The sequence below is a fragment of the Drosophila gunungcola genome, unplaced genomic scaffold (assembly GCF_025200985.1).
Source record: "Drosophila gunungcola strain Sukarami unplaced genomic scaffold, Dgunungcola_SK_2 000001F, whole genome shotgun sequence".
Classification (NCBI taxonomy): Eukaryota; Metazoa; Arthropoda; class Insecta; order Diptera; family Drosophilidae; genus Drosophila; species Drosophila gunungcola.
In genome coordinates this window covers 18383847-18401661 of record NW_026453197.1, presented here as the reverse complement: position 1 = coordinate 18401661, position 17815 = coordinate 18383847, and the positions used below count along the sequence as shown (strand labels likewise).

General features: G+C 35.3%; 4 protein-coding genes and 2 non-coding genes across 8 annotated transcripts; 4 read left to right on the top strand and 2 right to left on the bottom strand.

Annotated features, from left to right (window-relative positions):
• On the bottom strand, positions 1–11172 carry LOC128262605 (cell adhesion molecule-related/down-regulated by oncogenes). Of its 3 annotated transcripts, XM_052996968.1 has the most exons (7): positions 10346–11170; positions 6705–6971; positions 5840–5980; positions 5102–5233; positions 4483–4635; positions 1211–1699; positions 1–623 (listed from the first exon to the last, which is right to left on the bottom strand). In XM_052996968.1, the coding sequence occupies exons 1-7, from the start codon at positions 10398–10400 to the stop codon at positions 439–441; spliced, it is 1422 nt and encodes a 473-aa protein (XP_052852928.1). In that variant the 5' UTR covers positions 10401–11170; the 3' UTR covers positions 1–438. The 3 variants fall into 3 exon arrangements, with proteins under 3 accessions (XP_052852928.1, XP_052852930.1, XP_052852929.1); XM_052996969.1 differs by lacking the exons at positions 1–623; positions 1211–1699 and adding an exon at positions 3464–4160 and having other exon boundaries at positions 10346–11172; XM_052996970.1 differs by lacking the exons at positions 5102–5233; positions 5840–5980; positions 6705–6971; positions 10346–11170 and adding an exon at positions 4772–4913.
• A 1522-nt stretch (positions 11173–12694) lies between these two features.
• On the bottom strand, positions 12695–13108 carry LOC128262633 (neuropeptide-like 4). The gene is made up of 2 exons (XM_052997004.1): positions 12976–13108; positions 12695–12892 (listed from the first exon to the last, which is right to left on the bottom strand). Exons 1-2 carry the CDS (start codon positions 12985–12987, stop codon positions 12746–12748), a joined length of 159 nt encoding a protein of 52 aa, XP_052852964.1. The 5' UTR covers positions 12988–13108; the 3' UTR covers positions 12695–12745.
• Positions 13109–14020: 912 nt separating this feature from the next.
• LOC128262631 (neuropeptide-like 4) lies at positions 14021–14571 on the top strand. The gene is made up of 2 exons (XM_052997001.1): positions 14021–14175; positions 14265–14571. Exons 1-2 carry the CDS (start codon positions 14164–14166, stop codon positions 14442–14444), a joined length of 192 nt encoding a protein of 63 aa, XP_052852961.1. The 5' UTR covers positions 14021–14163; the 3' UTR covers positions 14445–14571.
• A 1820-nt stretch (positions 14572–16391) lies between these two features.
• Positions 16392–17066, top strand: LOC128262628 (neuropeptide-like 4). Its single transcript, XM_052996998.1, has 2 exons — positions 16392–16551; positions 16840–17066. The coding sequence occupies exons 1-2, from the start codon at positions 16408–16410 to the stop codon at positions 17020–17022; spliced, it is 327 nt and encodes a 108-aa protein (XP_052852958.1). The 5' UTR covers positions 16392–16407; the 3' UTR covers positions 17023–17066.
• Positions 17067–17295: 229 nt separating this feature from the next.
• On the top strand, positions 17296–17367 carry Trnaq-cug (transfer RNA glutamine (anticodon CUG)). The gene has a single exon. It is a non-coding gene; the product is annotated as a tRNA-Gln (tRNA).
• A 309-nt stretch (positions 17368–17676) lies between these two features.
• Positions 17677–17748, top strand: Trnaq-cug (transfer RNA glutamine (anticodon CUG)). Its single transcript has one exon. It is a non-coding gene; the product is annotated as a tRNA-Gln (tRNA).
• Positions 17749–17815: the final 67 nt, after the last annotated feature.

Below are 17815 nucleotides of genomic sequence, written 5' to 3'. Positions count from 1 at the left end.
TTTGTTTGGATTTACTTGTATATCGTTTTTAGTTTGTAGCTTGAACAACATTTATGTAGAGTTGGGCATTTCATATTTAACTATAAGGTAGAGTTGACAATGCATATGTATTGTGTGTATCCTAAGAATTCCACCCCGTCGCCAAAATCGTTCGGTAATAATTTCCTTAGGTCTTTCTCTTAAAAAACGTATAAAAAAATGCGGTTGATGAATGAAATGTTGGCAGCAAAAATTGGCAATAGGCTGAACAGATATCGTCTATACATAGCAAAAAGCAGCAATTTGGTTTAATAATTCCCTTCTCTAAACATTTTTGGGTTAGGTTAAAGTGAATTGCACACACAAAGTTCTATCACAGAAGATACAATAAAATAGAAAACTCAGCAGCAACAATAACGAGTATGGAATGGTATTCTTTTTCTGGGTTTTGGACAAGCTCTATGTCCAGATCAAAGCGAGAATGATTGCGTATATTGGAAATAGCGACGGATTCCAGCTGCATCCTGTGGCTGTGGTGAAGACCTTCACGGCACTCCAGTCACTTAATCCAGCGAGATTCCGACTGGCCGCCCTCATCAGATAAGTGGTGTTCGTCTCCAAATAGGGGATATAAAAACGCATGCCTGGAAATATAAAGTAAAAGGTGATTTAATTATAAAAAATTATAATATGTATTAAATGGAAATGGCAAATAAATTACATAAAAACAAAAAATTAGAAGTTAAATATTCTTTATACAAATATGAATTAAATCTGGAAAAGCTAAACATCGATTTATATGTGAAGTCAACTGAGATGAACTCGTACAGACTGCCATTGAGGCGTATATTTGCTAATGTGCAATTTTTACCATATTTGAATGGTTTTGTGGTTGGCACAATATACTTCATAAAATCATCGTGGCTTAAATTTTCACGCTTGACCTTTTTTTCATATTTTATTTTGAAAACTCTCCTAGTACACTGGTTAAGTAAACGTAGTAAGTCAAAACACAATTTAAATATATTATGCTTTGATTTTTATTCATTGCGCTTATAAGGTTTTTAAAACATGGAAATTTTAAATATTTTTTTATACTTTATTAGACTATTTTCAGAATAGGCTTCAGAATTTAATAATATATTTTTTAATTTAACCATGTAAAGAGGATGTTTAATAAGTATAATATTTTCCAATATTTTAATTTATGTTAAATGAATGAGCTACTCACCCCGATGGAAGGAGAAGTCCCTTTGCTTGGCATAGCTCCAGTTGCCGGCGCTGAACTTGAACTCGGTTTCGCTCATGTAGGCCACCCTGTAGCCATAGATCTGCATCTCGTCCGAGACGTTCGTCATGTGGGGTCTTTGGATGTCCAGCTCGAAGCCGTCGGTGAAGAGCTTCTTCAGTTGGAATCGCGTGGGTCCCCAGGGCTTGGCCCCCGGCCTCAGTTTGATCACCCGCTCCAGCATGCCCAGCGGATTGGCCACCTTGCACTTGTAGTCCCCGAATTGGGTGGCATTCTTCACCTGCAACTGCAACGTGGCGCCGTAGTCCGCCACGAAAATGCGGTGATTGAAGCCCACGATGCCCTTGCCGTTGTGCAGCCAGGTGAAAGATGGCGGCGGCTCACCCATCGCGTCGCAGCTCAGATTCACGGCCCCGCCCACATAGGCGTACTGCACGGGCAGGGTCTCGTTGAAAAACCAGTGCGGCTTATCTGAAAAAGGGTTTTGAAAACAAGAAAAGGGTCTAGTTAATATAGCACATGTGGTGAAAGGCATGAGAGGGAGTGCTTTTTAAAAAAAACTTTTGTCACTGTTTGTTTGTTTGTTTGATTAAACATAATTATCAAATATAAGTTTGATTAAACCTAATTATTTAAACATTATTTGATTTAATTTATGTTCACCAGGAATCAGAACCATTATAAGTTTAAATTTTAAAATCACAAAAAAAAAGATTAATAAAACAAAGGTTAGCTTAACAAATTAGTTTGATATTCAAATTTGGCATTATAAAAATATGTTTTCATTTTAAATGAAACAAGAAATCGCTTCCGGGAAAACTTGTTTTCTCAAAATAGTAACAATCATAACAAATATGAAACTGACGCCTTTGCCGCCTGCACAAAGTGAAGTGCAAATAATCGCCAATAATCAAATCAAAGAGAAAAGCTGAAAGAAATGCATATAACCGTGAGTCAAGAAATGGAGGGCAAAGAAAATAAAAATATAGTATCAACAAATTGAATCGCACTGCTGCGAATTGCATTTTTTTCGCTTTTTCTGCCTTTTGGAAAACTTTTTTGCATCGTGAAAAGTCCTTTGGCATCAGTTGACTAAAGATTTACCAGATAATAAAAATATTAATAAAAGAAACACTTTAGTTTTGAACGAATTTAAAATACTTAAGAACCTTCTAAATACACATTCAAAATATACATTTTATGTTAATAATATGTATTTAATCTAGCAAAGCTATATTTCGATTTACACTTTGCACTATTATTACCCCTATAAGAAAACTACTATGCAGCCAAAGCAATTAAGTTTGAAAAGCTGTATTTAGTCGCTGAACTTCCCACTGTAAAATGTGAGTTTTTTGCGCTATTCCCAAGGACCTCGCCCCCTTTCTCTTTTCCATTGAGGCGTTGGCTAATATCACATTTTAGCATTTCGTCGTTGTCCCATTGTCCTTGGTGTCCTTGGTGTCCTTGTCGCCATCGTCACCAACGTCGCCGATGCGGTCCATTGAAGTTTATTGCTGGGGCAATGCAAACCTATATATTGCAGCATTTGCAGCATTTCGACTGTTTCAGTTTCTTGTTGGATTCCCCTTGCATAGGAATTTGTGCTGGCCAGCAAATTAGTTTCAGTTTCCATTCGCCTGCTGTTTGCCTTCCAGTTGCCAGCTGCCCGACGGATTGATCCACTTGGGGAGCTCTACCTGCACTCAAAAAAAATTGTGGTGTTCTCTAAAGTTACCTTCAAGAATTGTCAAAAAAAGTCAAAGGAAAATTTCTAAAGATACCTGCTAGTTCCAAAACATAATTATACCATTTTCTGTAGACTTTGTAATTGTTTTATTTAATACACTTCAATTATTTTGTTGTTTTATCATTTAGTTCATAAATAATTTAAAAAACAGCCTTCTAAACATCTTAAACAATAACAATATAAGCAAATTAATTTACAAAATAAACAATATTAAATTTGTGTAAGTGGCAAATAGACGTTATAATCTTTAACTAACTTTAAACAAATAGCCCTTAAAATTCTTAAATACCAGTTCAAAAGTCTTATTTATAAAATAAACTACCAGTTAAAAAATATGTTTTATAAAGTAAATATATGTTAAGATTCGTAATTTCCAATTAATAAACATATTTCATAAAATAAAATTACGTTAAAACGCGTAACTACCAGTTAAAATAAATATTTTTTATAAAATATTTCTTTCAGTGTTCTTTAGTTGGCTTCTGCAAATATTCGACCAGTAGTCATTAGTACAATTTTGACGGCAACTCAATTCGGACGAGGAGTTGGAGGAGATGGGCGGAAAAGTGAACTGGAGCTGGGATGAAGATGACCAAGCTTCTACAAATTTGGCTTTTCGGGTGTTTGTTTGTTTATGCAGCCATGTGTTTCGATATCGATGGCACCAGGACAGCATTACAAATGACTCTCAGGAGACCATTTTTTCGGTTGCTAAATACCAGAAATTATTAGGTTGTAATAAACTAACATGTTCTGGTGTTAGAAAATATGAGAAGATGGATCAGTTCTTGCTTTTGGGTTCTGCAGATGATGAATTTGGGTAAGGAAAAAAAGTAAGATAAATAAAAAGTCGTAAATAAATTTAAATTTTAATTTGCTTATATGGGAAAGTTGTCAATTAGAGACAATTTAATAACTTTAGAATTCAATTAACTATATACTTGATTAAGTGATATCCAAAGTAGAGACATTGTTTTCTCTGCATAATTTGGCTTACATATTCTACATTGCTCCTTGATTTAACATGTTAATATCAAGCAGTCCCCTGGTTACTCAAGATATCCATATTTCTCTTGATTTCAATCCCAAGTCGAGTAATACGTTTATTAGGAAATTTGCATCAATAATTTACATTTCCCAGCCACTTGACCCTGACATCCGGTTGGAATTCCCATTTTGGTGCTGAGGGAATAAGGATAGCTTCAATTTGGAGCTGGAAATCTCATTAAAGCCAACGAAGCATGCTCACTTCCCAGGGGAAAAATTCGTAGGAGGAACGGAACTTGAACAACTTTAAGCTGGCATAAGCAAAAGACTTTGTTGCAAAGTCTCCTCTCAAGTCTCAGCAAAAACTAAAAGGGGACGGGCAGCCAAATGCAATTGCCAACAAGTGGGGTGCAAAATAACAAAATAAATTCTAGATTAAATATTATCGAGTGTGGCACGCCCCTTCCCTGTGTGTCTTGGAAAGCAAGGATATTGAGAGTGGAACATTGACACTTACGTTGTATCCTTAGCAATATCGTTATTTGATCGGCATCCGAAAAAGTAGATGTTATACGCATCGCCCGACACGTGTACTCCCCGGCATCCGCCTGGCTCACATTCCTGATGTACAGACCGTTGGACAGGCGATTGTGCTTCGACGAGTTTACAGCTGCAACCGAAACAAAGGTAAGGGGAAAGTATTAGGGGTCAGTATAGTATATAAGGGGGGAAATAGTTGCATCGCTAACAAGTTTGTCATGCCAGCGGCATTTCCCTGCACGCTGAAAATTAATCTAAATAAATACCTGTAAAAACCCTTTGATTATATTGTATTTTCGATATATAGATAAATTCTTTTAAATACTTAGAAATTTAATTTTTCATGAAACTTTCATTTTGATTTAGAAATAAAAACTACTAAAATGTTTTTTTATTAAAAAATTTGATTTTCAGACCCACTCTTTTAATTTATTTATTAGATTATAAAGCGTCACAAAAAGGCTTTAAAATATGTTTAAAGAAAATGTTTGTTAGGTAAGTAATTTCAGTTGAATATTAAAAGAAAGTAACGTTAACTGACTTAAATTACATAGGTACATTAATAGGAATACTAATTTTTGCGAGTGTCAACTTACTGTTTATATATTCGCCATTGTAGAGCCAGGAGACTTCCGGCGCGGGCATTCCCTCCACAAAGCAATTGACCAGCGCATCGCGTCCCTCGCGCACCGACTGCACTTGCTCCGTCTTGCCAAATGAGATTTTCTCTGCGGGTCAAGTCGAATGGGAAATTCAGTGTGTAAATATGCAGCCATGATAGCCCCCATTGCAACAACTATATACAAAGTGTAGTACCCAGTGTAGTAGACTATATATAGCTAACCAACTTCTTTGCTGCTTCTGTTTACTTGGTCGCTCTTTGATTGGTAAGTTGACAGATTGTGTGCCAGTTCATCGAGTTACTTTAAATGGCAAAGCAATCATTCTGATTTGTAAATACATTAAATGATTTGTCATTCGGAAATTGGTCCGGAATTTCGTGCCAAAAGTGGTCGAGAAGTTTGTGGCAAGTGGTTAAATGGCAAACGAAAATGCTGAAACTGAACTTTTTGGTGAGCGAATAATGTAAATACTTTTTTATTTACTTGATTTTTATTATGATCTGTAGGGGTTGCAATAGAAGAATAAGAAAATGTATACAAAATTGTATAATTTAAGCTCTATTGAACTTTTTTCTTGTACTCTGAAATTGGCAGTCTTACTAAAGGATAAGTCCAAATCACAACTGAGCAAGCAAGTAAACAGATCCTGCTGCAGCTTTTACGACCCCGTTTTTTATGCATTTTATGTCCCCAAAGCTGAAGTCAACTTACGATTTACGAGCAGCTCGAAGGAGGCCAAAAATTCACGTTCAACATTCACATTCCGATTCCCATTTCTATTCCCGTTCACCTCGCAGGTCCAGTTGCCACTGTCCTCCAGTGAGATGTGCTCGAAAACTAAAGCCAGAGGTCCTAAAACAAAGCATTGTTACAGACAAAAAATCAGTTTTGTTCTTTACTTAAATAGGTAATAACAGTTTAACTCCTAAATAATGCAATGGCTTAAAAAGTTGCAGAGACTGGGTACTTTTAAAACTATACAGCTCGAAATTCTTTAAAGTAGGTCTTACTTAATGTATACACTATTTAATAACTATTAATTGATAGACAAAATGGAAAGACAAAAACAGGGTCAAAATACTTTAAAAGTTAAACGCTTCATACAAATTAATTGTTACTTAGTGTTTCAAGTATGATTTTTCCCCCAAAATCCCCAAATTCCCCTTAAATTCGTTTAAACGCTTTATTCAAATTTATAGTTACTTAGTGTTACAAAAATGTTTTTTGCACCTAAAAAGTTGAATTTTTGAGCTCTTTTTTCTCTGTGTTCAAATATTTATAAATATATTTTTTGTATAACAAAAACCAATTCTCCTTTTAAAAAAAATCAAAAATCTAGTTAAGACAGCCTTTGTCACTTTTTCCTAAAATTCTTGTAAAATGTTTATAAACTTCTAAAATATTCTTACACACTCTTTATAGCTTCCTATTTTATGGATGATTTAATAAGCCAGCTATTATTTATATCCAGGTCATCCGATCAACTTTCTCCTTGTGTAAAGTGCAGGGAGTATCTGTTTTTGCATGGCAGCCAGTGACTTTATGCACTCCAGTGGGTCATTACTTCACCACTTACCCGTCGTCTTCTTCTCGATGTGGACGCGTCCCTTGGTGTTCTCACGGGTCTGTCCGCGGGGATCGCGCCACTTGGTGTCGATATCCTTTTGTACCGTCTGGCAGAAGATGATGAAGGAGTCATTTACAAAATGCGTTATTGATGGCGTCGAGGGCTGCAATCTGAGAGGAGGGGTGGTCGGATGGGTGGCGGGGGGCGTTAGGCCAATGCCCATGCCCATGCCACTCCCCCCAATGTTGCTACTGTCCAACTGGCCAAGGATTGAAGCTGCAAATGGGCAAAAAAAAAAAAGGGAGTGCTTTTTGCATTAAATTTATCACTCCAACAAGGGGTTAATCAGCTCATAAAAAATAATCATAATTTACATAGACAGCTGCACATTTTTCCCATTTTTTATTTGTTTTGACTTGCATTTAATTAGCTTTGCTGGTGAATGAGTAAATCATTTTGATTTCCTATGAACTATTTAAGGCATTAAAATAGCCCATCTCCTGTGAATCCCTCACTCCGCCTTCTTAGCCCCTCCCACTTTTGTGTAGCACTTTTAATAGAAATTCTTATCTTGCATTTTCATTTCATCTTGTAATTCAAGAAAATAAGGAGAATTCTGTAATAAAAAGAGATTCAGATGACTGTCTCAGATTACAAATAATATTATTTTCTTACTACTTTTTAACGAAATTATTCATATAGTTTTAAAAGCAACAGGATTGTAAAAAATAAAAGCGCAGAAAATGTTCTTTCAAAACAGGCAGTTAAAAGGCATTTTTAAGACTTTAAATGTTTTTTGTTTGTTAATTTTGTTTTATATTTTGTCAATTTATGTTTAAAATTCTTTTTTGAAAAGAATGATTGTGTTAAAACTAAATTCATGCCAGCAGATTTATGTTTTTGTTTTTTTAATTGGCTTTTAAAAATTTATTTTCTATTATTTGAATCACTTTAAAGTGCTGTATCTATATTAGTATGTAAAGTATTGTTTTTATATTAGGTATTTTTCAATGATTTCATCATCTTTTTTATGGGTAGTCCCAATGCGAAAAATTCCTCAATTCCCCAACATGCGAGCCTATCTTTTTTATATTTTTTTTTTTCGCCCCGCCCAGCAACCAAAACCCTTTTACCCCTGCCTTTTAACACTCAGCTTTGGCTGGCTAAAATTTCAGACAAACAATTCGAGAGCTTTTGTGCAGACAAAATTGAAAATAAACATCAAAACTATTTGCAAAAGGGATCAGAACTTGCTCTACAATATTTGGTTTGTGATTACTTTTTTTTGGGCATGCTGTTGACGGCTGGCTAAAATAATTATTGGTAATTGAATCTTTTGGCACCATGTGGAGGTAGAAATGAAATTTATTTGATATTTAATCTGAGAGACACATATATTTTTTCAGATTTAACTGAAAGGTCTGGCGATGAAAGCGAACTAAAAATTAAAAATCTAAACTAATATTGAACAACACCATGATTTAATTTGTTTAATGAAAGGTAAATACAAATAAAAGGAAACTTTTGTGCAATATATTTCTTATTTAACAAAACTGTGTTATTAACAAGGTGTCTGCTTTTGTAAATAAAAGATTTTTTTAAGTGCTAAAATAACACACTTTCCCTAGATATAAATTTTAGAACCGAATCAAATATGAGTAACATTTCAAAGAGATGCTACTAGCAAGCTTTGGCCAATTGATTTGCAAAATTGTATCTATTATCTGTTTGCGCTTTTTCCTCCCAATCAATATTACTCCTCCTTTTCCCTTTCAAAATACTTAGACCAGAGTGCATCAAATCCATCAAGTTGAATTTAATAATATTTTATTTGATAGGTAGGTAGTGTGTGTGTGTGTGCGCAAATGCTCAAGTAAATCTAATAAAAATTCAAATTCGCCTTTTTCAATTCGTAAGCAACATACAAGCACACATATACAAATAAACGGAGGTACAATTTCTGCAATTGGATTGTTAAGGTTTGGCTCCTTTGTGCACTGCATATCAATCATGTTTAAGAAGATGAGGTACCAAAAGTAAAGGGGTAAGTGGAATCGTAGAGGTAACATATTTCTAGCATTTTAAGCTGAATTTATTATGCAGACTTATGCATCATATATACATTTTTATGTTGTGCGTTTGCATTTGATTAAAAATTCCTTTTGTAATATAAAGGTTAGAAAATTGTATTATGCTACGAAATTGTTAATATTTTTTACGGATTTTCCTATATTTTGTTTTATATTTGAACTGTAAAGCAGAGTAAGTAGGGTTCCTCCTTTAACCCTTCCTCATATTATTTTGAACGCTTTATAATTTTTATAAATAATACAACAAGTTTATAAGACTTAATAGCTTATATAAGACAGGGTAAACAAATATGCTATGTCCTCTAACTTTGAAATCATGAGTTTATTTATGTTTCTGGTTTGCATACATATTTTCCAGCTTATTTAGTAACTTGTTCCTTTTCTTGACACACTTCAAAGCCTGTCAAGTTGCTTGAGTTGGGCACAACCTCTTTTTGTCCCACCTCCGCCACTTTTTCTTTTGGCGTAATGAATTCCTTCGCATGATTCCCATGAAGCGTTTCATCTTTGTGGCCCACATGGCCATGGGCTAATTTGGGTGAAGGTTCCTTCGACGCTGACAAAAAGCGCTCACACATGGCCTGCTTAGAATCACTTGGTGCCTGTGCACTTTCCTCTGCCGCCTTACATTTTCCATTGCATTCTTTTGGGCTGATAGGGCGAAATGGGCGGATGTGTAATATTTCCATGCCACATTGCTTAGCCGCAATAGATAAAAAATTAATGTTGGGTCGGAGACAAGAAAAGTTTGTGGAAAAAAAGAGTAAGTTCGCCCCGAAAAGAAAAGCTTTCCTTTGAGACGTTGATTCCGCTACATTTGAAAGCAGATTTGTTGCACACAGAAATAAAAGCAAATATTTGTTTTGGTTGGATGAGCACAAGAAACTGCAAAGGCGAAGACAAGAACGGAAAAAATGTTTGCTAATACGAATAGTTTTAAAAATATAGTTTTCTTGTAACAATAGTTTAATTTTATTGAAAAAAAAATTGTACAAACCTTAAATAACCATTTTTTAAACACTTAGTTTAAACAATAGTCAAACTAAGGAACAGTTACATTTTTGAATTAAAAATATGCACGGCTATTTTATTAATAAAAATCCTTAAAGTAAGCATTTGCAAGTCACTAAATTTTAAAAGCCAAACTTAATAATTTAATTCAACAAAAAGTAAGAGTAAAAAAAAAAAACAAAATTATCTTTTAAAAAATATGCCTTTAAAAATTTTTATTCATTACGAATTTTCAGAAATACCCACCCACCTTATTGCACATTATCTTTAATTCATTAAATGTTAAATCGTTCATTTGGCATTTCTAAAATATTAAACTCATTATAAAATTCCAGCACACTTTCATAAATACGCAAACAAAAGAGTGGCAAAAGTTTTGCTAAAACAAATGAACTCATTTGGCATTCAGCTATGAATTTCATTATTATGGAGACAAAGAGTGCTGAAAAAAATGAGTCAAAGTTGAAACGAATATATATATTCTAAAGCAGTGCCACTTAAGGTGGGAGAAATGAGAAAGCCTTCTTGGAAGATCTAAGATAATCCTACCATTTTGCGAAAGGAGCAGCAGCAGTACAGAAAAGAACACTAAAAGAGTATCCATAGCTCTGCGGGTGGCGTATATCCTTTATTTCGCTATAATCCTTAATGGCTAATTTCACTAAATCTCTATTCTTTTGCAGTGAGTTTATTACACGGTTTTTTTTTTACAGTTAATTACGAGGCTGTTCACTTGAGGGATAATGGCACATGACTGAGCCGCTCATGTGTCACCGGTGGCCGGAAAAGCGGCAACAACACTTTCACTTTTGGCCAGGACAATGCGGCATGACATCATCATCATCCATTTCAGGGCCAACATTTTTGCTTTATATCTTTTTTTTGGCTATTTTGTTTTGTGGTTCTTCTTTTTTTTGTATTTTTGTATTTTCTTTTTAAGCACTAGCACTCGAGGAGGAAGCACTTGGTTGGAAGTAAGCCGGAGGTAGGAGGTGGCTGGTGGAACCCGCCTACGTTGACATATCCGGCAAACATATCCTGCCAGCGATTTCACGTTCAATTTTCGCGCTCTACTTGGTTGAATTTCGGAAGCCGCCGCTGGGGAATCCCCTGATCCATTGCAGGCGAACGTCGAGATTCGACTGAAAGTGCACCGCAGGACATTCGGCATCCACGGCGGATGCTTAACGAAGTGCGATTGCGAGTGCCAGAGCGAGTACGAAGAATTCGTGCTGACTTCCTCAAAAAGCGAGTCCTTCGATTATCGCAACCGCGCTCACGTTCGAACCGCTGCGAAATCAGAAATTACACTGAAGTCATCGCTCGTCCTGTCGCATCCTTTTTGTCCCATCGCCGAAAAGGGAAAACTTCTTCTATTAAAAAACTTCGCTATGTTGGCACACTTTCCGTCGGCGTCGGCTCTTCAATTAGCAATTTATTTATAAACATTTGTTTCTAAACAACTTGCAGTTCGAAATGTTGGGGAAGGTTTTTGGCAGGGGCAAGGATATTTGGGGTGAAAAGCATCCTGAGAGCTTTTTGCAGGGGTAGCAAAAACTTTTATAGCACAGAACATTCTTTAACCTTATGAACGTTTGCCCTAAGATAAGCTTTTAGTAATAAAACTGTCTGCAAGTTGTTATAAACTGGACTTGTTTTTTTAAATTTAAGATGATATTGAAAGACGTATTACATTACATTCCATTTTCTCGATTGTTAAAAGATTTTTTAATGATTTGTTAACCATTAAAAAATTTACAATGCCTTACATTGCGCTTATAACAGCAACAAATCTGTTAATGCTATTAAGCTTTTGAATATAACATGTACATTAGTCTAGCAAGAAAACCATGTTTCAGATTTCAGTTATAAGCAACTAACATTCAACCAAATTTTGTTATAACATTTTGATAAAGCTTTTAAGGTATAATTTTGTTGAAAAGCTTTAGCAGTAAAGAACTTTGTGTATTTAACCATTTGAGTCTTCGAAATTGTCCATTTATTGTTAAACAAACAAAATCTAACTGCACTCGATCTTTGACCGATTAAAGCCTTATATATTTACATTTGCAGCATTTGCATAATCGTTGACTGCGTCGCATATTGGTATTCCATATGTAGTCACATTGGCCAAGTTGATGGCTCATTATGGCTCTTAACGCGTTTGCCTAAAGCCTGCCAAACGTACTGAGCACAAAGAACGTTATTGTTTCTTAATCTGTTTGCCTGACGACATCTCCACCATTATCATTATCATCAGTAAGTGTCGCCCTCTTCCGCCCACGAATAAACTTTCCATAATAACCCCTACACGACCAAAACACCAAAAAAAGGCATACGCCTTTCTTTTTGTCAATTCACTCTCCTTTCGCTGACTCTTTTTTATATCGGCTTTTGGTTTCGTTTTGGCCGGCGGCAAACATTTGGCTTTATTGTCAATTCGATCGATTAGCGAATTAAAGAATACATGATTTGGCAATATTTTTGTATTACACTTGCAGCCGGAATAGAAGTCGATGAGATAAGAGGATTTGCTTTGGACAATGGACGTTTCAACACAAACTAGTAGTAGTTTAGTAATAGTTAACTAAGTAATAGTTAACTAAGTAATAGTTAACTAAGTAATAATTATCGAAGAATGTTTCGGAAAATCGACATAGTTTCATTTTTTTAAACATATAAGTACAAAAATGCAAATACAGTCGTATTATAGAACACTTAACTTTTCTAATAGCTGCAAGGGTATATAAACTTCCTTTCTTGTACTGAAATGCTAAAAAGAAAGCCAATAAGCCATTTATTGGCATAGATCTTTATACCCTCCTCTTTATATTATATAAATATTATAAAGCAGGTATCCACTCCAATCGATATGAAGTGTAAGTGGAAACAAGTGTGTTGTTCATGCACATATCGAGAAGCTTTATTCAGTGAAACCGGATGCTGTAATCAGCCGTAGAAAACGTATGGGGAGGCATATCCCACGGCCGGATAACCAGAGTAGACATACTGGGGCACCGGAGCGGGATTGGGATTGGGTCCTGGAGCAGGAACAGCCATGGCAACGGCCAACAGAGCGGCGAACAAGAGCAGTACCTGTGGGCGCAAAATCAGACAAGGCATCGTTCAGCGATTACAGGATCAAAGGCGAGTGTCCTATTGCAAAAACAAGTGCTCACCAGCTTCAGCATGTTGATGAAAGGGTTAATTCTCCGATTTGACAAACAAAATCGAACTGCACTCGATGTTTGCCCGATTGCAGCCTTTTATATTCACAAACATTGGCGCTTTTCAGGCGGATATAAACGCGGTTTGTCTCATCGCTGACTGCATCGCATTTTGATATTCAATATGCATTCACAATGGCCAAGTTTATGGCTCATTACGGCTCTTAACGCGTTCACCTAATGCCTGCCAAACGTTCTGAGCACAAAGAACGTTATTGTTGCTTAATCATCATAATTATCATCAGTAAGCATCTACCACTGCCGGCCACGAATCCACTTTTCATAATAACCTCTACACCACCAAAACATGTTTTGGTGCACCAAAATGTGTGACGATTCTTTTTGTCAAATCACTTTTCCTTCTTGTTTATTAACAAAAATATAATAAAAAGCCGCATCGATTGGATTAAAATGTATCCCCAGCAAAGACTAGTATATTTGAACTTCCTTAGCTTGAATTTCTCTAACTTGAACTCGTTTAGATCAAATCGAAGTCTCGATATCGCGATATTATTTTATTGGCAGTTTATGGCTCGTGATGTAAAATGCTAAATATATGCGTAAATAAATCAAGGCTTTAAAATAAGGAAAGATCAAGGAATTGGTATTTTCTCGAAAACCCTTTTAATTTTATTTTGTAGCGCTATTAATTAATAATTACAATTATTAATTATACCTCCAAACAAATGTCATCTTGGTAAAAACAGCGACAAACACAAACTCTTTATAACTCGCAATCTCATTCGGACAATGTCCACAAACCATCAATCACCTAAATGGTAGCCCAAATTTGGGACCACAAATGCCAAATTAAAATGCAATGAGCGTTGTTAGAATTATTCTCCAGTCTGAGGCTGAAATCACGTTCAAGGCCAGTCTATATCAAAGCGATTCTGTCATCAGAGATCGGCAGAAAATAAGAAGTCTGTAGAATGCAAGGGAAGTGTTTGTTTTGGCTTGACAAAAACTATCGCAGTAAAAAAAAAGACAATAAAGCCTGTGGCCGAAAGATGTGAGCAAAACAAAAATGAACATAAAACCGATCAGAGTCCAGAAGTGCGATCTCATAATTTTGGTAGACTATATAAGACTGCTGAGAAGTGGAGAACAGTATCAAATCAATTCACAAGGAGAAACAAAATGTTCAAGCTGGTGAGTTAAGGATAAAATAGTAATATCCTTGGTTAACTCGAATAATACTTTATTGAATGAATTCTAATGTCTTTTTGTACTAATTTTAGCTGGTTGTCTTCGCTGCCATCTTTGCTGTTGCTCTGGCTGTTCCCGCCCCAGTTGCTCGGGCTAATCCCGCCCCGATTCCGATTGCCAGTCCCGATCCGGCCCCCCAGTTTTACTATGGAGCTAGTCCATACGCCTATTCCGGCGGATACTACGCCTCCCCCTACTCATACTACGGCTAAGTGACCAGAATAGTGCAATCGCAACCAACGACGTCTCGTGTTAATGCATCAGAATCAAATTCAAGTTAATTAAAATCTCTATATAAATCTCTTAGTTCTCCAAATGTTCTCAAATAAAAAAATTTAGGTACGATTTAAAAATGTTTATATTTAAATCATATTATTTTAAACAAAGAAAATAAACAAAAATATAACTATGGACGGCAGGTTTATATCAAGTTTTTCTGCTTGAATGTTTCCGAAAGCTAAAGCTTAGGGCAGTTAACGCTGAACTGGCAAGAATGCACCATCACCTTGGTTTTAGAAGAAAAGTTGTTTTTAGCAAACTAACATAAAATTAGATACTTTGCAAATAAGTGAGCAAGATTTCAGCAAATATCTTAAAAACAACGACGTTATGAAAAAATTAATGTTCTATTGAGAACCGGACCACTTTCTTGTTAATTTTTTGTCTTAAAACAAATGGTATTAAAATTTTAGACAGAATGACATCCCTATCAGGGATTCCAACAAGTTAGTTTTAGGCACCAAAAAACAGTTACAACTCACCTTTTTTAAATGGATTATTTTATTTTCTTGTGATATTTCCTGTTGCCCTGATCCTTCTCCAGTAATATCTTTAACTGGTATTAAAACAGTTAGTTCTAGGCACCGATAAACTATCGCAACTCCCCTTTTTTGGATGGGTTATTGTCATAATCGTCTGACATTCCCTCTTTTCCCGATCCATCACCATAATTATCTATAAAACAAAATTGGTTTTGGGCGACATATAACTACTACACTCACATCCAGTAAATCGGAAACTCTCAGGCTCTTTTATTGCTATATATTGCTCTTGATCTCCTTCATCATTATCATAATTATCTTTTTCCCCACTGGCGTTCTCGTTTGCCAGGATATGGCTTACAAGCGCGCAAATAAGCGCACAAGTCACAAACTTTAAAAAAATCATTCTCGCTTTTTTGTACGGTTTTGTTTCTTGTCCGGAATTTATAATTTTTAATTTATTTAACCGAGAGCTTATGGATTCATGGAATTGTAGCCATTAAAATAAGTTTACAACTACAAGTCGAACTTGAACAGATTTTGTCACTTAGTTCTAAATAGTAAACCTTGGATTTTATGTTATTTCGCATAATAGACATTTAAATTTAAAAAATATATATTTTTTAAGTATTCATAAAGGACCCGAAATAATATTTAATATTTCTCCATAAAGGAGTGGTGCAGTTCATAGGTCGAACTTCTATAACTATACGAGCCGAACTCGTTTTATAGAAATTAGGAAGTATAAAAACAGGTAAATTAAAATCAATAGCTCGGATTCTCTATACCTCAAACTTATTTTGATGGCAGATGCGGCGTCGCTTACATTACCAATGTAAGCATAAATAAATCAAAAAAATCAAACCAAATCAAATAAAAATTTATAAAACTACGGTTTCTCAAAAGAAAAATAATACATAATAATAAATTATTCACCAAAACCAGAAGTTAATGAATTTATATACATTTTTTTTTATTAGAAAAATGTGCGCAAATTATTACTAATTACAAATATCAATTATACCTGCAAACAATTGTCGTCTGGATAAGAATCACATCGAACACAATAAAATTCGCAGTCTCATTCGGACAATGTACACAAATCATTAATTACCTAAATTGTAGCCCAAATTTGAGACCACAAATTCCCAATTAAAATGCAATGAGCGTAGTTAGAAATATTCTCCAATCTGAGGATGAATTCACGTTCAAGGCCAGTCTATGTCGAAGCGATTCTGTCATCAGAGATTGCCAGAGAATAAAAAGTCATTAGAATGCAAAGGAAATTTTGTTTAAGCTTGACAAAAACTATCGTAGTAAAAATAGAAAAAATTCTATTGCCGAATGATGTGAGCAAAACAGAAATGGCCATAAATCCGATCAGAGTCCAGAAGTGCGTCATCATAAATAAGTCATGAGTGCGATTTTTGGTAGACTGACAGAGGACTATATAAGACCTCTGAGAAGTGGAGAACAGTATCAAATAACAAATTGCAATCGCAACACAAACATATCAAGTCCCCAAGGAGAAATCAAAACAAACAAAATGTTCAAGCTGGTGAGTTAAGGAATAAAACGTGACGTTTTCAACAAATAATAATAATTATATAATGCATTTTCTGGATTACCGTATAGCTTTCTAAAAAATACTTAAATTAATTTTGGCATTTAAATTGTGAACAGTGTTGTACTGATAGTTATATTTAGTGTTTTAAGCATATATTTTCTGGTTAAACTAAAATACTTTCCAACAAAAAAAAATCTAAATTAACAATACCAATTGATATTATTATGAACAATTTATTTGTTTTAGAGTCTAGTTTAACACCTTTGTTATTTATTTTAGCTGGTTGTTGTTTTCGCTGCCCTATTAGCCGTTGCTCTGGCTGTTCCCGCCCCAGTTGCTCGGGCTAATCCCGCTCCAGTTCCGATTGCCAGTCCCGAGCCCGCCCCCCAGTTCTACTATGGAGCCAGCCCATACGCCTATTCCGGCGGATACTACGCCTCCCCATACTCCTACTACGGCTAAGTGACCAGCATAACGCAATTCAACCAACGACGACTCGTGATAATGCATCAGAATACGGATTACGGAATATGCGCGTGCTGGCAAATCAAATTAGTCATAAGTGCTTTAAAAAACGCAAAAAAAATACAAGAATTGAACAAATAAAATTATGAAGTGCAAAATTAACATGGATTTTTGATGACGGGTTAAATCTTTCACCAGCTCAAGAAAAACAACCCCAACGCGAAGGGGCATCGAGTATTCTCAGCTGCTTTGGACGGCTGAACGGCAAGAGGTTCCATGGTGTAATGGTTAGCACTCAGGACTCTGAATCCTGCGATCCGAGTTCAAATCTCGGTGGAACCTAATAGAAAGCTATGTTTTGTTTTTTTTTTTTTTGCTTAATTTTTAATATTCTATTAATTTAAACAACTACTTAACCAATTAATTTCTTTATATAGTTATTATTTGCTTACAAACTTAATAGGCCGGCGTATCTTTGTTTCCGCTTTCTTTTGTTATTGGCTGACAAATCGAAGCACTTGAATATTTTATTTTATTATTTTTATTAAATAATTTTAAGCTACTTATTAAAAATTATAAAACACGATTAGCCAATCTGACCTTTTTGTTCGCCGTAGAATGTTTATTGGTTTTGTCATTCTGAGTACAAGCGGTTCCATGGTGTAATGGTTAGCACTCAGGACTCTGAATCCTGCGATCCGAGTTCAAATCTCGGTGGAACCTGAGAAGATTCTTTTTTCTTTTTTTTTATAACTTGAATGAATTATACCTATTAAGCAGTTTACAAGGG